At 35.6% G+C, this 20194-nt stretch overlaps 1 protein-coding gene across 3 annotated transcripts in view; it reads left to right on the forward strand.

The window, feature by feature from the left end:
* Positions 1 to 20194, forward strand: part of LOC126883279 (uncharacterized) — a 152621-nt gene that overhangs the window by 24212 nt on the left and 108215 nt on the right. For all 3 annotated transcript variants that reach the window (XM_050648617.1, XM_050648616.1, XM_050648618.1), the window contains one exon: positions 1258 to 1472. In XM_050648617.1, the coding sequence (XP_050504574.1) occupies positions 1258 to 1472 (215 nt within the window). The remainder of the gene's footprint in view (positions 1 to 1257; positions 1473 to 20194) is intronic.

Genomic DNA, 20194 nt, shown 5'->3' on the forward strand with positions numbered 1-20194 from the left:
AATATTTTGGGACCAAATGTAGTTCGATTGAACGTAACTCACCGCACATAAAAAGTTACAGCCCTTTGAAGTTTCAAAATGAAAATCGATTTTTTTCCAATATATCGAAAACTATATGAGATTTTTTATTTAAAATAGACATGTAGCCTTCTTAACCCGGGAGCAGTGGCGCCGTTAGGAACAATCTAACATTTTATCCTTTTCCGTGATAACTTGACGAAAAATTTTGCAACATAACTTTCCACTCAGTTATATTTTTAATCTAACAAATAAAGAAAAATATTATAAAATAGAACTTTGTTTTAAATTCGGATTTAAATTCGTATTACGTTTTCGTTATACTGTTTACGTGAGAGAAGAGAGCGCGACTGTTCCCAAGTTGAGCATCTTAAGCATTCTAAAATTTTTTTTTTGTTTCCTTAAGCGATGGTTTCCTCGAAAGCGGTGCCGACAAACTGCGACCATAACACTGCGATGAATAACGTCATAAAAAACTGTACCATGCAAAAAAATAGCGGTGGTTTCCAAGGATATGTTGGAAGCCACCGCTTGCTGAGTTTGCACATTCCATTGCCGCAGTGAAGAACCTGGAATTTTTAACCGTAATCTGACGCAATTCATTGCAGTGCTACGGTCGCAGTTTCTCGGTGCCGCTTTCGAGGAAACCAGCGCTTTAACCCCCCAATCTTTTGTGTACGTTCTAATTAAATTATTATTGTGGTACCATTAATTTTAAACATACTGTTTTTAAAACTTTTTTGCCTCTCAGCATTTTTTTGATAAGCCAGTTTTTATCGAGATACAGCTTCCTTTTAATACGTTTACATAAAAATTTGATGGGTTTTCGTTCCCCTAAGCCCCCAAATGTTGGTGTACGTTCCAATTAAATTATTATTGTGGTACCATTAATTAAACACAATGCTTTTAAAACTTTTTTGCGTCTCAGTATTTTTTCGATAATCCAGTTTTTATCGAGATACAGCTTCCTTTTTAATATGTTTACATAAAAATTTTATGGGTTTTTGTTCCCTTAAACCCCCAAATGTTAGTGTATGTTCCAATTAAATTATTATTGTGGTACCATTAATTAAACACAATGTTTTTGAAACTTTTTTGCCTGTTAGTTTTTTTTTCGATCAGCCAGTTTTTATCGAGATGCGGCTTTGATCCCAGAATATTCTTATTCTTTTTCTCTATATATTCTTTTGATGTATCAATTCGACTTTACCGTTTAAAAATATAAAGATCTATTTTTAGAGTATATACGAAGATAAAACTCAGAGAGATCCATACCTTATCCATAGGGAAATATGTATACCTAATACGCTATCTACCTGTAAAGAATCGGTCTATCAATTCGCAATTAACTCAATTAATGAAAAATTGAAATATAATATTTCAACATCTGAAATAACGCAGTCTACATGTACTAATGGCACCTACGAAATAAACACCTACGACAAGATCATAGTGTAAGTATTTTTTTGAGCTACGATCATTTATTGTCAAAAGTTAACATTTGTTTTATGATTCTATTATAATTTAATGCAATTAAATTATAATACATACAAATATTAATTTTCTACAACCGTGTTAAAAATGCAATTTTTAGCACTCCATACGAGCGTTAAAAATGCTACTTTAAGGCACTAGTGCTTTAAAAATTTTAAGGCACTGCAGTTCGTATTTACCGTATAGGCAATTTTGATGTAATGTGAAAAAAATATTAAAATGGAATGTCAGTCAAGTTCAAGTAAAAGTTTTTGTAGATATTGTCCTGTAACTAGGTTTGTAGAAAAAATATTGTATGATATGCGTGTTAAAAAGTACATTTTTAAGGCACTCATTTGAATTGCAGAACTAGCTATCGCTCATGCTGCAAACTTTCACATGCATGCCTTAAACGTGTACTTTTAGACCAAGAGGCAGCGCTGAAAAATCTCTTTGAATTTACTAAAGCTAGATTTTTCACAGTTGATTACTGTGAGTGTGTAGAGAAACATACTGCGGTCGGTCAAGCGAAACGTAGAACAGGGGTTACTGAGAGGGTATCAAAGTTGCTTTCCTACGAACGTAATTAAATCCATTTACTAAGGCTGAAAATCAGTACAAACATTCTAAATTAAATATAACTAAAAGTTATTATAGTCGGTCAGCTGTATGACATGACAGAGCCGGTCGGTCGGCCCCAATAGTCGATTGAGGAAATAAAGCATTTTGGCTCGCAATTTTTTCGTTCAGCATGGATTTACTTGAAATTTTCACAGAAGGTAGGGAATAGTCCAAGGATCATTTTATATATATCATACCTTGGGGTGGTTGTCACCCCATCTCGGGGGTGGGAATTTTTTATTACATTTTAACCATGCAATTCGATGAAAAAATTGATTATAAGAAAATATTTTTCGAGTTATTCGCGCTTGAAAATAACAGTTTTTCGACGAAAAAATCGACTTTCTTAGAGGGTTTTTTGAGAATACCTAGAAAAATATGCATTTAGTAAAAAATCACTGTAGACATCGAAATTGTATCTTTTATTAACACAAACCAAATTCTTTTCCTATAATATCTTTAATACCAATACAAACCGAGATACGGCATGTTAAAGGTTAGCTTTTTTCTTCAAATGCACAATGTGAAACATTCAAAGCCAAATAATGGGAAAAATTTGCATTTTTCGAGGAAAACTTAAATAATCTTTTTCAAGCATACAATAGGGAACTTGCACAATTTTTTTTATTACATAATAATGTTCAGTCTTGTTTAAAAATGAGATTTCTAAAATTTCACGCTTCAAAAACTCGTAATAACTTAGAAATAGGTATTTAAAGTCTTCAGCGGTATAAAATAGTTCAAACGACCCGTGACGTCAGATAGTTTTACATTAGTTATTATTATGGTTATATTTCGCTGTGTTTGGGTACACGCTAACGTGTACGCAAATAAAAAAGTTAAGTATGTACACGCGAATTAAACTTCATCAAGCCAGTGACGTTATTATTGAGCGTGCGCAGTGACTGTATATTTTGGTACATGCTATTTTGATATGTTTAGCGTGTGTTTGATAGAAAAATATTTGTTAAAGGAAGGAAGCAGAACTATTCAGATGTTTCAAACTTAATTGTAATAAATCAATGTATATATTAAAGTATATATTTAGGTTAGCAAAATAAATATATGTATTTAGTTGACATAACACGTAAAAAATATTGTTAAAATAATTTTTATACGTAAGTTATTTATTATAATCAACTATTCTAAATGGGAAATAAGCCACAATTTAACTAAAAAAATGATTTTATTAACGTTTCGACGTCCAAATCGGATGTCATTGTCAAAATACAAAAATTATTCAGATTAAATAAATTATTAGAAAAATTTTTTACTAAGCAACACCATTTTTGTTTAATTTAATAATATTTTGTATTTTGAAAACGACGTCCGATTTAGACGTCGAAACGTTAATAAAATCATTTTTTGGTTAAATTGTGGCTTAGTTCCCATTTAGAATAGTTGATTACAAAAATGCCACAAGCATAATAGCTTCAGAACAAGTTAATTATTATTGTGAAAGCTTTAGGTCTTCTTTTTATTTTAATATTTTACAGTAATACATACTATTTCATTTATAACTAAAAAAATATATATTAATTTATAGTCTCTTATCTTTTTCGTACTGTTGTAAAATGTTCTTAAACCCATTAAAAGAACTAAAATTGTCCACACTCCATAGTTAATTTAAAAACAAACACTAAACAAATAAAACATAAGAAATCACTGACACTCTAACTTTTTTATTTGCGTACACGGTAACGTATACCTAGACACAACCTTATATTTAGGTATATTCTTCTTCTCCTTCTTTAGTTTATTGGCCTCCACCTACTTGGGTATTTGGCAAGCTCATCGGCGTGGAATAAGTCAAAAATATTTATATTCTAATGACATTTATCGTATGTCATTGTAATAATATATACCAGTTTGTTAAAATTGTAGTTTTATACTGTTTTTGAAGGAAAGGAACGAAGGTTTACTATTGAAAATAAAACCTTTTTGTAAAAGTACGAATTTTTCTATGAATAGTTCAAACGATCAAAAACACTTGTAACGTCACATAAATGTATTTTCTACTGACGTTTATAACGTCTAATTTAAAATTCTGTTTACTTTATTGGAAAAATGTAAATGTAAAACCAAGTGACGTCAAGACGCGTTTTGGACCACCTGTTGTAATTTGAATTTTTAATCGTCTTTAGGGGCCAAACGAAAGACAAACAAAACTTTTTTATCTTTGATACATGTTTTAAATTATGTTGTGTTGTGATTTATAACATTTTTTTCGAATTTAAAAATTTATGCAAGTTCCCTATTAGACCTTTCAAAAAAAATAAAAGTTTCTAGCATGAAAATTAAGCGACTTACAAAAAAATGTCGGTACCTGCTTTTCTCTATGAAAAAATCAGTGAAAACAACTCCCTAACTACCTTCCTAATTCAAAATTGGTCTTCACCTTTCTGTAGTTCCTTTTATATTTATACTATTAATACACTCAAGGAGTTTGACTTATTTAAAATGTCTAATTTTGGAAAAATTGGAGTTAAAAAAAAATTGATTTTTTGCCATTTGGGATTATTCACCATTTACTTTAAAATATCTCCGAAAATACTGAAGATATGAAAAAAATTATATACCACTAAGTTGTAGATTTTTTAATGACTAAAAATAATCTGTGCACATATTTTCAGTATAGTGAATAGTTAGCCAGATATAGCTGTTTAAAACCTCTATTTACCGGCAAACACTCCCTTATTCGAGCCCTTTAAACCCGCCCCAATTAAAATCTAAGGCATCTTACAGAATTTGATTTACACGCTCTTATAGCTTTTTAAAAATCCTACAAAATCGTTTTTGAGGGGTCTCATTACTGAGAGGGTATCAAAGTTGCTTTCCTACGAAATTAATTAAATCCATTTACCAAGGCTGAAAATCAGTACACAGTGAGATATAATATTTTTCCAAAATTAGGCATTTTAAATAGGTCAAACTCTTTAAGTGTATTGATAATATAAATATAAAAGAAACTACAGAAAGTTGAAGACCAATTTTGAATTAGGAAGGTAGTTAGGGGGTTATTTTCACTGATTTTTTCGTAGAGAAAAGCAGGCACCGATATTTTTTTGATTAAAGTCGCTTAATTTTTATGCCAGAAACTCCTTATTATTTTTTTTTCAAAAGTTCTAATTATGTACTTAAAAAAATATTATTTAAATTTTCCTCGAAAAATGCAAATTTTTCCCATTATTTGGCTTTGAATATTTCAAATTATGCATTTGACGAAAAAAGCTAACCTTTAACATGCCGTATCTCGGTTTGTATTCGTCTTAAATATATTATTGGAAAAGAATTTGATTTTTGTTACTAAAAGATACAATTTTGATATCTACGGTTTTTTTGATTAAATGCACATTTTTCGAGGTATTCTCAAAAACCCTCTAATTTTTTCGTTGAAAAACTGTTATTTTCAAGCGCGAATTACTCGAAAAATGTTAGTTTTATGAAGAAAATGTAAAAAACATTTTTTTCTTAGAATCACTTTTTTCATCGAATTACATGGTTAGAATGTAACAAAAAATTCCCACCCCCGAGATGGGGTGGCAACCACCCCCAAGGTTTTAGCGTATGATAGCGGCATGATATAGCAAATGATCCTTGGACTATTCCCTACTCTTTGTGAAAATTTCAAGTAAATCCATGCTGGAAGAAAAAATTGCGAGCCAAAATTCCTCATTTCCTCAATCGATTATTGGGGCCGGCCGACCGGCTTTGTCCCGTGATACAGCCGACCGAATATAATAACTTTTATTAATATTTAATTTAGAATGTGTGTACTGATTTTCAGCTTTAGTAAATGGAAATAATTACCTTCGTAGGAAAGCAAGTTTGAAACCCTCTCAGTAACCCCTGTTCTACGTTTCGCTTGGCCGACCACAGTATGTTTCTCTACACACAGTAATCAACTGTGAAAAATCTAGTTTTAGTAAATTCAAATAGATTTTTCAGCGCTGCCTCTCCGTCTATTTTAACATTTATATCATAAATAACTATTACCTACGGAAATACACGGACCAAAACGAAACAGAGGCATCGTCAGGAGCTACCACAACATAAAAAAAACCAGCGAAAATCAATTTTTGATTAAAGGAGGACATACATTTTTCCGGTATTTTCGATTACATATTTTAATTTCACCCCTAATAGACTATTGATTATGTACTTTAAAAGGGAACTACAACGTTCAAGGTGTTTTATTGTTTCGTATGGTCAATGGACCTCTAAATAGAAAAACCGCGGAGTGCTACCATTTAAAGCCGTGCGGTTTTGAGAAACGGGTGAATTAATCTCTATGCACTAGGGTGCATAGGGTGAGTTCTACACACTTTTCGTAAATTAAACTATGGAAATATCACCTTTTAAAGTCAATAATATTTTTTTACAAAAATATATAAGAAATACACGAAAGTAAGCAATTTTGTTTTTTGAAATAAATTTTGTTTTTTGCCCCATAATTTTGTCCACGGGGATATAGCTATGGGCATTGCTTCATAGAAAAAAAACTGTCCATTCTTTCTCTTTGCAATGAAGTTTGGTCGAAGTCTTTATTTAGTCCATGTGGTGAGACCGCTCCCGTCTTTGCGGATTTCTCTTCAAAAATTTCCCATTTAAAACCCTTAAGCTCCTAGCGTTACATATATGTAACGCAAAAACCGCTAAAATCTTAAGCCTTAAATTCGGGAAGTGATTCTAATTTTAACTAGATGATGATGCAAGACTTTCAAGTGACATTTGTTTACTAGTTTTCAGCAGTTGGTTCGAGGATTTGATCTAACCTGTTTATTTAGTTGAATGTTTTATTTGACGGTGTTTATTATTTATGGTAAAAATAAAATGGATCTCAAGTTTGAGTAAGTATATTTTTACTATTCTTTTGTTATTATATTTTGCGTAAAGTGTTTTCAATTGAGAATAAATTAATGTCTTTTCTTATTGATAATATAAATTTTTAGAAATTTTATCCTGGTTTTGTAAAAAATGTCTTTAATTTTTGGTGTTACATATATGTAAAGCTAGGTGTCCAATATCAAATATTCAGTATTCATATCCGAAATTGGACAGTATCATTTTATCACCCAGTAGATCGAATGCATTTATTTGTTATTAAACACACACACGTAATTAATTAAATTACATACACATTTGATCAATTATCAATAATATAATTTGGACATCAGCCAAAAGTTGCTGACATAAGATAAACAATTTACCTTAATTAGATACACAAAATCACGCGGGGCCCGTGTTTACATTGACCCAATGTAAACTTATATAAATTAAGATCTCTTGTCTAGAAATTCAATTATTATTAATTCATTAACGCGAGTGATTGTCTTCAACGATCATCATTTAAGTCTTTACTCAAAGTACCCCGGGTCAACATCCATAGTGTAAGTCTCATCAATAAACTCTGCTACTATTATTTGGTGTTTCCATCACAACTTAAAGACCAACTACACTGAGCCAACGAAGGGATACCGTTCATGGTCCTATCGAGAAAAAGAATACTTCAAGGAAGTTTGAGAAAGCCTATACAGTCCACACCAGCAACACCCTCAGAGAGAGACCACTAGACCCGGGAGAACGAGAGCCGATTGCAGAGCTAAGAGCAGTACCAAAGCAGAGAGCCGATTGCAGAGCAAAGAGCAGTACCATAGCCGAGAGCCGATTGCAGAGCTAAGAGCAGTACCAAAGCCGAGAGCCGATTGCAGAGCAAAGAGCAGTACCATAGCCGAAAGCCGATTGCAGAGCTAAGAGCAGTACCAAAGCCGAGAGCCGATTGCAGAGCTAAGAGCAGTACCAAAGCCGAGAGCCGATTGCAGAGCTAAGAGCAGTACCAAAGCCAAGAGCCGATTGCAGAGCTAAGAGCAGTACCATAGCCGAGAGCCGATTGCAGAGCTAAGAGCAGTACCAAAGCCGAGAGCCGATTGCAGAGCTAAGAGCAGTACCATAGCCGAGAGCCGATTGCAGAGCTAAGAGCAGTACCAAAGCCGAGAGCCGATTGCAGAGCTAAGAGCAGTACCAAAGCCGAGAGCCGATTGCAGAGCTAAGAGCAGTACCATAGCCGAGAGCCGATTGCAGAGCTAAGAGCAGTACCAAAGCCGAGAGCCGATTGCAGAGCAAAGAGCAGTACCAAAGCCGAGAGCCGATTGCAGAGCTAAGAGCAGTACCATAGCCGAGAGCCGATTGCAGAGCCTACCAGAAGCGAGGGACCCTAGACGTCTAAGAAAACAAAAAAAAAACGTAAGTTTTTGAATAATTACAAAATCTTCCAACTGTTACAATCGTACAATTTAACAAGTTTGTATTTTTATTATAATTCAACAATCTAGAACAACAATCTCCACTCTAGCAATAGTAAAATAATGTACTTTAGAATGTATACCATATAAATAATACAGAGAAAAAAAATATATTTGAAAAATAATTTGAAAAAAAAGAAACGTTCATAAACATATAGCTTGCTTTAATTTCAATTAAATACTTTATTTCGAAAAAATTAAAATACTACGTAACATATAGAACGATAAAAGTCCACTCTATATAATAATTTCAGTTAAATTTTCACTATTTTAGAAAATGAAAATTTTTTACCTATTTCTGTAAAAATTAATCACATAGATATCTAATTGCCAAATTTGAATAAGATTCCAGTATTAATATTACATATATCATTTACAGATCTTTTATAAATACAAAGGTTCATTAAATTATCCAACCAAAGAATTTCAATTTTAGCGTTAGTGAAATCGTAATACTAGGTATTCAGTTTATTTACAAACAGAAATCACTTAGTCAGGCAAGCGACCTACGGTAACGTTGAAAAATTGCAAACTTGACAACGGCATACAATTACATTTTTATTTATATACATTCTGGCTTACGAGAGAGCGTGATAGTACAGGTATAGTAAATAAATATAATTGTTAATAAGCAGATATTTTTTTTGTGTGAATTTGATGGCCTTGGACTAGCCAATTAGCCAGACATTATAGGCATATTTAAGTACATTGCTTAATAAATAAAATACAGTTCATATTGTTTAATATATTTACCGCTGAATTTAAAATTTTATAAAAATAACCATGGAAAGTGTATACGTTAAGCAAGCGGAGATAGGAGCAGAATTAGCGAAACTAGTTTCAAATACTAAAAAGGATTCTCAATCTCGGAGGACTCAACAATACATCCGGGATAGGCAGGAAAAATTAGAAGAATATTGGGCAAAATTTCTGAATAACCACGAAGAGCTGCTAGAAGGAGGTATAACGAAAGAAAAATATTTTGAAACAAAATACCATGATCAGGTATTTAAGTTATATATTGAGGGGAAACCCCTGTTGGAAGAATATGGAGGGGTGCTGAAAAGAGGAAAAGCACCGAAAGTAGAGGAGATACAGATAAGGAAGCAAAGAATCGAGGAATTATTACGGCCAGAAAATGAACAAGATTTGCAGGAGGATGAAGAACTGCAGTCAGAGTTAAGAGAATACATGGAAAAGGTGAATACACTAATAATTGAAGCAGCAGTAAATGAGGAACTAGACGCTATAGATAATGGAGAAGTAGAGAGAATAAATCAACTAAAGAGGAGAGTCAGGGAAACCTTGAAGAAAATAAGGCCAGGAATGCAACGGCCAGAAAGCACACAGAGGAGGGACGGTGTGACATTTCCGCAGGTAAAAATCCCTGTGTATGAAGGCAGGTATGAAACGTGGAGAACTTTCCACGATCTGTTTACTAAAGTAATACATGAAAACGACCAGTTATCAAACGCAGAAAAAATGCAGTACCTAAAAACTCAACTAAGAGGGGAAGCCAACAGAATGATTCAACACTTAAACATATCCGAGGCCAACTACGAAGTGGCCTGGAACATGCTAAAAGATAGATATGAGAATCCAAGGATGATATTGTTTAAATTGATAGACAGGATGCTACTAGCACAGGAAGTAAAGGAATCTTCTGCTAGAGCATTGAAATCACTACATGACACCTTCCACGAAAGTCTGGAAGCCATAGGAGGGTTAGGAACAGACACGGAAGCGTGGAGCCCTTTGGTAGCCCGAATTATCATAACGAAATGGGACAATGAAACCAGGAGGCTGTACGAAAACCACGTTGGAGACAGTAGAGAGATACTGACGTACAAATCGACACAAATATTCTTACAGCGAAGATTCCAGACACTGGAACTGCTGGAGTCAGAAAAAAGACAAGAGAAGCAAGGAAAATCTGAGAGAAAACCAAGAACACGTTGCGTGATATGCAACGAAGATCACGGAGTACCGAACTGCAGAGAATTTCAGGAACTCAATGTAAGAGACCGAAACAGGATGATAAAAGAAAAAGGATTGTGTGCAAACTGCCTAGCACATAAAAAAGAAAAACAATGTTATGTACAATATAGGTGCAGACACTGTGGCGGAGACCATCACCATATGTTGCATTATGAGAAAGGAACCACAGGCAACAAAAGAAACTCCAATGAAACGAAAGGAGAACAAACAAAAGAAAGAAATGGAAGAGATTCGAATAATAGAAGAAACGGGTATCAAGCTAATAGGTACAGAGGAGGAAATAATAATCCATACAACACCAGAGAACAAAATAACGGAAGGCGAGGAAATACACAAGATACCAATGGGCATAGGAATATCAACGACCACCAAAGAGGACAGAATTCAGTAAACTGTGCAAGCCATAAGGAAGGTGAAGCATTACTAGCGACAGCTGTTGTACGCATAAGAGATGCGAAAGGAGATTCACACATAATGAGAGCATTAATCGACCAAGGGTCACAATGCGCATTTATAACGGAACAAGCTGCGACGACGCTAGGAACAACAAGGAAGCCCATACAGGCGACCATATCCGGGATAGGCTCGTCAGGAGAAAAAACAGCCAATTGGAGTATGAAACTTTTAATCGAAACTCATTACGAAAGTGACTTCGAGATGGAAATAGAAGCACTAGTATTACCGAAGATAACAAGGAATTTACCGGAACAGGATATAATTCTACCGGACTATAACGAGAAAAATGCAATACTGGCAGATCCAAGATATTACAAGGTAGGGAAAATAGACTTACTACTAGGAGTAAAACAATACAGTTACATATTGACAGAAGGGATGCACAGAATAAGTAATGGACTCCTGAGTCAAAACACCAAACTAGGATGGATAGTTTCGGGGATAGCACGAGAGAAGGAGACTACAAAAGCAGAAGTATGCTGTATGATATCCAGACAAGAGATGGACATACAAATAAAAAAATTCTGGGAATTAGAAGAAGTAAATCAGGAAACAAGTTTATCAGTAGAAGAACAAGAATGTGAAGAAATGTATCGACAGACAGTAAAAAGAGGTGAAGACGGGAGATACGAAGTGAGAATTCCGTTTAAGGAAGACGTAACAAAGCTAGGAGAATCTAAGCAGCAGGCATTCGCCAGATTGATGCAACTAGAAAGGAAGTTTGCAAAAGACAAACAGTTAGAAGCGAATTACAGACAATTCATGGAAGATTATGAAAACCAAGGTCATATGGTAATAGCAGAAAACCAGGGAGATGAGTACTACCTACCTCATCATCCAGTGAGAAAAGAGGACAGTACTACAACGAAAATAAGAGCCGTGTTTGATGCATCAAGTAAAAGCTCATCGGCAGTAAGCCTGAATGATATTATGCACACTGGGCCGAAATTACAACAAGATTTGACAAATATACTATTACGATGGAGATCCAATAAGATAGCATACTCAGCGGATTTGGAAAAAATGTTTAGACAAATCAGAATGGCAGAAGAAGACCAAAAATATCAAAAAATTTTGTGGAGAAAGGACACAAAGGACCCTATACAAGAATATAACTTAACGACGGTGACATACGGCACGGCCGCAGCACCATTTTTAGCGTTGAGAACAATACAGCAATTACAAGAAGATGAAGGAGCGAGGTTCCCGTTAGCATCGAAAATTGTAAAAGAAAACGTGTATGTAGACGATATACTAGGAGGAGCGGAGACAGTGCAGGAAGCAGAAATAGCCCAAAAGAAATTAATACAACTGTTCAGAAAAGGAGGTTTCATTCTCAGAAAATGGTTGAGCAACGAAGAAAAAATAATGGAGAACGTACCAGAGGAAATGAGGAACGTAGACTCCAAGGCATTCAAACAAGAAGAAGTACGGAAAACGTTAGGAATACACTGGTCCCCTAAAGAAGATATAATCACATTCAAAATAGGGATAATGACAGCAAAGAAAATAACGAAAAGACACGTACTGTCAGAAGTAGCAAAACTATACGACCCACTAGGGTGGATAGCACCTGTAGTAATTCAGGCGAAAATGTTCATACAGGAATTATGGGAGCAAAAAACCAGTTGGGATAAAGAATTAACTAGCAACCAACAAAGCAGGTGGAATACATACCAGGCGCAATTAGTAAATCTGGAGAAAATAACATTGCCCAGGTGGAACAACTTAACCCTTAACTACAGACATCCGGTATTTTTTACCGGCGGGCATTCCCAAAATGTGGATTTCGTGGTAACCTCACAACTTACAAGTTCATGTGTCTCTGTACCTCTCGGGCAGTTTGTATAACAATGCTAGTCAAAGCGTGTATTGTGTATTGTCAATATTTTCTTTTCTGGTACACATCAAAAATCTTAACCGGTAAAAATTACCGGATGTCTGTGTTAAGGGAGTATTTTTATATGAGTACTATATTTGTAAATCTGAAATGTTTACATTATGTTTTTGTGTTTTTGGGGAAAAAGTAAAGGAATGGACTGTGGAAGACATCCTGGACCTTCAATGAAGGTTAAATTTGAAGATAAAAATTTTGAGGCCACTTTGCAAAAATGGAATTGCCATTTAATTTTATTACAATTTTACCCCTTGCAGATTTTTTTTCATGGATGTAAAAATTTTCGTGGATGCTATTTTATATTTCCTTTGTGATTCTATGTTACGTTTATTTGTTAAAAAAAAGTTTAAATTTTTGTCCATAGCATTTATGGTCGTTTGTTTCAATAGACCAAAAATGTTACCAAAATTCTGGTTTAATAGATTATTCTTCAAAAATCTTGTATTATATTATTAAAATCACTCATTTTACCATTTTTCCCATATCTAGAGACTCCATAAAAACACATAATGCAAAACGTTTTTGTTTTTTTTTTATTAACTTTATATTTTGACTCTATTTTATAATGACCGGTAAAAAATACCGGTAGTCTGTAGTTACGTGATAATATTGGGATGTCTGTAGTTAAGGGTTAAGCAAGACAAACAGAGTAGAACTACATGGATTTGCAGATGCATCTATGAAAGGATATGGAGTGGTAATCTACTCAAAGGTGTTAGGCCCAGAAATCAAAACGAATCTAATGATAGCAAAATCGAAAGTCGCACCATTGAAAGGAAAAACGACATTACCGAGGCTCGAGTTGTGTGCCGCGGTGCTATTAGCAAATTTAATGAAGAAAACCCTACAAGCATTGAATAGGGAGAACATTGAGGTATATGCATGGTCAGACTCAATGATAACCCTGGTTTGGATAAGGGGATCATCAAAAAGGTGGAAAATGTTCGACGCCAACAGAGTAGAGGAAATAAGAGGCGTTATAGGACCGAAAAATTGGCATAAGGTAGATAGGAAGGAAAACCCAGCGGACATCCTCTCACGTGGAAGTACCGCATCAGAATTATTCGAAGCAGAGCTATGGTGGAAGGGACCAACTTGGCTGACTAGTAACAAAACTTTAACGCAGGAATCAGAAGAAATACCAGAGACAAATGAGGAGGAAGTCAAAACGAAAATAACGGTGCACACGACAACGATAAAGGAGGACATATGCGAGAGATTCTCAAATTTAGAAAGAATGAGAAGAGTACTTGCATACTGTAGGAGATTTGCAGACAAATGCAGAAAAAAGAAGGACAGTGGACAAAGTCAGCTGACAGTCCAAGAATTAGAGGAAACGCTATTAAAGGTGATAAAGCACACACAGCACGCCTACTTCAAACAAGAAATAAAAAAGCTGGAGAAGAAACAGCAGTTAGACAAGAAAAATAAATTAGCGTCATTGGTACCATTCCTGGATAGACAAGGAATTCTAAGAGTCACCGGAAGACTGAGACACACGAATCTAAAGTACGGAGAAAAACATCCGATAATTTTGCCAAAGGATAGTGCATTAACAAAGTTACTTATAGCAGATAGTCACGCAAAAAATCTACATAGTGGATTACAACAGACACTACAGTATATAAAAAGGAAATACTGGATAATCAACGGCAGAAGAACCGTGAAAGATCATCTAGCAAAATGCTTAAGGTGCAGGAGGTATAAAAGCCAAGCAGCACAACAATTAATGGGAGATCTACCGAAAGACAGAGTGAACCCGAGTCATCCCTTTACTAACACAGGGATAGATTATGCCGGGCCAATAAAAATAAGTACCACGAGAGACAGAGGACAGAGGAGCTATAAGGGCTACATCTCAGTATTTGTGTGTCTATCAACGAAGGCAGTACACCTCGAAGTAGTAAGCGATATGTCTACGGATGCATTCATCGCGGCGTTCAAGAGATTTACGGCACGCAGAGGACAGTGCAACAACGTATACAGCGATAACGGAACCACATTCGTAGGAACAGCAAATTTGTTGAAAAAAGAAAATCAAAAAATAGATGACGAGATAAAACAAGGATTACTGGCACTAGGTACCCAATGGCATGTCATACCTGCATATGCACCACATTTCGGAGGACTATGGGAGAGCGCAGTGCGGATAATGAAATATCACTTGAAAAGAATCATCGGGGAAACAGTTCTAACATATGAAGAATTGAGTAAGGTGCTGACACAAATAGAAGCATGTATGAACTCGAGACCATTATGTGGGTCATCAGAAGACCCTGAAGGGAAAATAGCCCTGACACCAGCTCACTTCCTTATAGGGAGAGAAATTATATCACCAAATCGGGAAGAAGAGCTTACGACTTATTTGAAGATGCCGACGAGGTGGAGATTATTGGAGAAAATAAAAAGAGACTTCTGGAAAATTTGGAAACAGGAATACCTGCACCAATTACAACAGAGAAATAGATGGCATAAGGCGCACTCTAACATAAAAGAAGAAGAAATAGTTATAATAAAAGAAGAAGATACACCTCCAGGCAGATGGCCATTAGCGAGGGTAACAGAAACACACCCTGGAGCGGAGGGACTAACCAGAGTCGTAACAGTGAGAAAGGCGAACGGGAAACTGACAAAAAGACCCATACATAAACTAATACGACTGGAAGAAGAGAAACAGGAAAAGCCGAAGAAGGCAGCAGCACTAAGATGGAAGAAAATACTAGTAGCTATAATGTTTTTAACGATGTTAAAACCCATAAAGGCAGAACCGTATAAAATATATAATCCGGAACCAGGATTTTTCACAGAAGATCTTGGAGAGGTCGTTATAGACCGGGGAACATTTCGAATAAAGGAGTTACTAGAAAAGGGAAGAATTCGAACAGAGCACCAACTAATAGGAAATATGATACAAGGAGTACGAGAACTGTGTCAGGATATAAAAATCGTGAATTGTAAGGATATAATAGGGAAGTTAGAGGAAGGACAAAGAAAGGCGGAATCAGTAAGCGAGGGGTTGACAGTAGAAATAAAAGCAAGGGAAAGAAGAGGAATATTAGGAACAATATTAACATCAGTATTTGGAGTCAATGACGAAGCCTGCAGTAACATTGAAGCATTAGACAATAACCAAAAGGAGCTAATAAAGGGATCACAGCATCAAGCGAAGATAATGTTAGAAACAATAACATCAATCAATCACACAGAGAACAGGATAAACGAGCAAATGAACAGGTTTAACAAAGCACTAATCACAGGCCTACAAGAAATATCTAAAGGACTTAACGAAGTAGAAGACAAAGCACAGAGACTAGAAACCGAATATAGCACGTTGCGAATACAAACGATAGCGTTGCAAGTTATGGAATTCATAAACGAATATACTCAATTTTACGAGGGAATATTAAACCTTCACTATAACCACGGACACTTCATTGATATAGTGAAACTGGGTGAGATAACCAAATTGATAGAGAAAGCAGGGCAGATACTGCCACAAGGGGTCGAAATACGACGACAGCCCATTATAGAAACAGAAGTCAGTCATTACGACAGATATATAACAGTCATCGGCTATTTCATAGTGACAGGGAAAATTAAGTACAGCATGCTGAAAGTCACGGCCATACCACTTAACGTTGAGGGGTCGGTGTTGCGCACATTTGTCGCCCCAAGGAATCTACTGGTCGTAGATTATAACACACTGCACTACTTTGAATTGACCGCAGAAGATAGGGAAAGATGTTTACTGTTGACAAAGACGCAGATAGCATGCTCACCAACGGCTATAAGGAACATGGCTACCCAACCAAACTGCATACTTGAAGAAATTTATGAGCGATCTAAGAATAGCACATGTCCAGTGGTAGCCAGGACAATACAGACAGCTCACTGGAGTAAGATGGGTACCCCCAACCTCTGGCTCGTTATCACGCCAGTCACGATACACATATCCATTATTTGCGATGGAAATCGGAGCGAAAGGGTACTGGAACGAGTCACATTCCTGAAACTTTCACCCAAATGTATCGCCCAAACGAAAAATATTACATTACTCCCCACTAGCAGTGGGATGGAGAGAGCGGTAACAAGCTACCTGAAAGCGCCAATCACTCCCGTGGCCCAATTGGTGGCGAGGACACCCCGCAGGTTTAACATGCCTCTAAACACCTACCTGGACATACCAGGAGGAGAGCTACGTCACGCGTTACTTGAGGAGGAAAGTCTAGAACAAGAAATGACGCATACGCAGTGGCAATCGATTCCAGAATCTAATTGGCATTATTTTGTAGCCACCGGGACTATTACTATAATGGTAATAATTGGGATACTCACGTTATGGAAATACCGTCCTGTTGTACGACTATGTCGTTCAGGGAATCCACATACTCAGACTAACGAACAGGAAGTACCTGTATTAAGTAGTAATCGGCATAACAATGTACCGTCGACTTCAAAGGCCGACCTCCCACTCTCCACAATTTCATCCAATTGCCCTAATTTTAAATTTTAATCTAGAGATAGGGTCGGACATTGATAGCTAGAGTACGGTTGGAAGATTGTTGATTATTCTTAAACTATTTATTTATTAACATGTTTGAATTTGACTATTTTATGTAATACTTATATGTAAACTTTGAGTATTGACACTTGGGCCAGTTTTTGCCCGATTCCGCAGTATGTCCAATATCAAATATTCAGTATTCATATCCGAAATTGGACAGTATCATTTTATCACCCAGTAGATCGAATGCATTTATTTGTTATTAAACACACACACGTAATTAATTAAATTACATACACATTTGGTCAATTATCAATAATATAATTTGGACATAAGCCAAAAGTTGCTGACATAAGATAAACAATTTACCTTAATTAGATACACAAAATCACGCGGGGCCCGTGTTTACATTGACCCAATTTAAACTTATATAAAACTAAGATCTCTTGTCTAGAAATTCAATTATTATTAATTCATTAACGCGAGTGATTGTCTTCAACGATCATCATTTAAGTCTTTACTCAAAGTACCCCGGGTCAACATCCATAGTGTAAGTCTCATCAATAAACTCTGCTACTATTATTTGGTGTTTCCATCACAACTTAAATACCAACTACACTGAGCCAACGAAGGGATATTTTTCACTAGGAATATATGGGAGCAAAAATCGAAACTTTTGGAATTGTAATGTATTGTTTGTCCAGAAAAGGGTTTTCTCTTCAGGAAGCGCTGGACATGATTAATGCCGTTGAAACTTTAGACGTTGATGCTATTTATATGTACTGAAACCCCAGAATTGAATGTGCTTTCAGACGAGGAGTTTGGTGATGAGGAATATAATGATTTTAACAGGCTGTCCCAGAGAATTTTAAGAGCACCTGTTAAACTTGTTTTACGAAATAGTGAAAGAGATTTCGACATATATGATGATATTGATGAGGCTCAGCCTTCCAGATCATCCGCAAAAGCTAAAAAAACTAGTGAAAGGAAAGTTGAAGTGGAACTTATGGACCAGAATGTAGCTAGATACCAAGTAGGAATTTGCTCTAAAAAATTATGGTGGTGTCTATTTACATTGATGCTGGACATAACTATGGACATAATGGTCTATTTACATTGATGCTGGACATAACTGGACATAATGGATCCTATGGTCCTATGCCACAACTAGAATTTCGAAGGTATCTAGTAACATCATATCTTATAACATCAAATATGGTACCAAACCAAAAGATGCAGGCAGGCCATCTTCGTCCAAAGTAGTCGTAGATATAAGATATGATAAGATTGATCATCTCCTGACCTATATTCCTGATAAGAAAAGGAGACGTTTTGCAGATGAATGCTGTAGTTCATATGTGCGTACCATGGGTTGCAAGTGCAATGTAGGAGTGTGCATTAAGTGCAACATAGATTTTCATCTACAATAACTTGATTATGATTTTTCATTTATCTAGTTTTGTTTTTGTTTGTTATTTTGAAATTTATAATCGGAAATGTTTTAAATATGTTTGCTCCTATATCTTCCTAGCGTTACATACACACACCCAAACTTATATGGAATCACCTGCTATTTCTTATTATTTCGGGCGAATTTAAAAAACGAGCACACGAAGTCAAACAATATTTATTTTAAAGCAATTTAATAATAAATACATAACAATTAAATAAAACAATAACGTATTTAACAAACAAATTGAAAGTAGTTGTTTTAAAGTCAATAGCATACAAAACTTCAATGTCAAACGAATAACGTTTAACTTGTTTTAATTTATTTTTTTTTTGTATTTTGTGGTAGTTAGTGTTTCACCTCTAGTCCTTATGCAAGCTTCAGTTTGCGTGGGCACGCTCCTAATCAAATATCAACATTTTGTTGTGGTAGGTTGCTCCATCCTTTAAAAGCAGCTTGTACTACCCGTGCGGTGTTTTGTGGATTATCCCGGCGAGCTCTAATTTTTCTTCTAAGCGAATCCCACAAATACTCTATAGGATTAAGCTCGGGTGAGCAAGCAGGCCACTCCAAACAAGGGATAACTTCTGCTTCAATGATGTCTGTAGTCACTCTAATGGTATGTAGAGGTCCATTAGCATGCAATAAAATTAAATTTTCTCCTGTTGCTCCTTTCCAGAGCCTGACTACAGGTTATCAACATACCTATGAGCAGTTAAAATTGATTGTATGAAAATTAAAGGAGTTTTTTTACGGATCACAATTCCTCTCCAGAACATTACACTTCCCCTTGTATATTTGTGAACAGATTTGACAGTTTTCGTTCTTGCTTGTCTTCCTCGACCTCTAAGTACACGATTTCGTGGGTCATCTGATTTTCCATCTGATTACATTAAATTCTGACTGTTTTTGAAAATAGCACATTTTGCCAATTCCCAATGTTCCAGTTTTGGTGGTGAAGACACCAATTTAGGCGATCAATCTTGTGCTACCTGGATAACTCGAGAACCTATAACTGTCACCTGCTGTATACTTCTTGGTACGAACTCTTCTTCCTATCCTTTCAACTGAAACAGATACACATGTAGCTTCCAAAAGCTGCCTTTGGAGCTGCAGGTGAGAAATGGTTGGGTGTCTTCCAGCTGATTGGACAATTAAACGATCATGGAGAGCCGTTATTACTTTTGGCGACATTTCTTTGCTTTATTTTTGAGCTTTCCTAGTTCCTGTTACCTAGCATATGTTTTGGACAGAACGCCCTGTATTACGCCTAGCTCTGCAACTATATTACTTTCTCCACAAGACCAATAATCTTTCCTCGTTGTAAGTTCTATAACCCCACATGAGGCATATTTTCGTTTTTTGACGCAAAAATTAGTTTATTTATTTTCGTTCAACTTGCAACTCAAGCAAATAATCTATACCGTACCGGGCTGTACTATTCGATTGTCTTGTATATTTGTTTATTTTCAATA

The sequence above is a fragment of the Diabrotica virgifera genome, chromosome 4 (assembly GCF_917563875.1).
Source record: "Diabrotica virgifera virgifera chromosome 4, PGI_DIABVI_V3a".
Lineage (NCBI taxonomy): Eukaryota > Metazoa > Arthropoda > Insecta > Coleoptera > Chrysomelidae > Diabrotica > Diabrotica virgifera.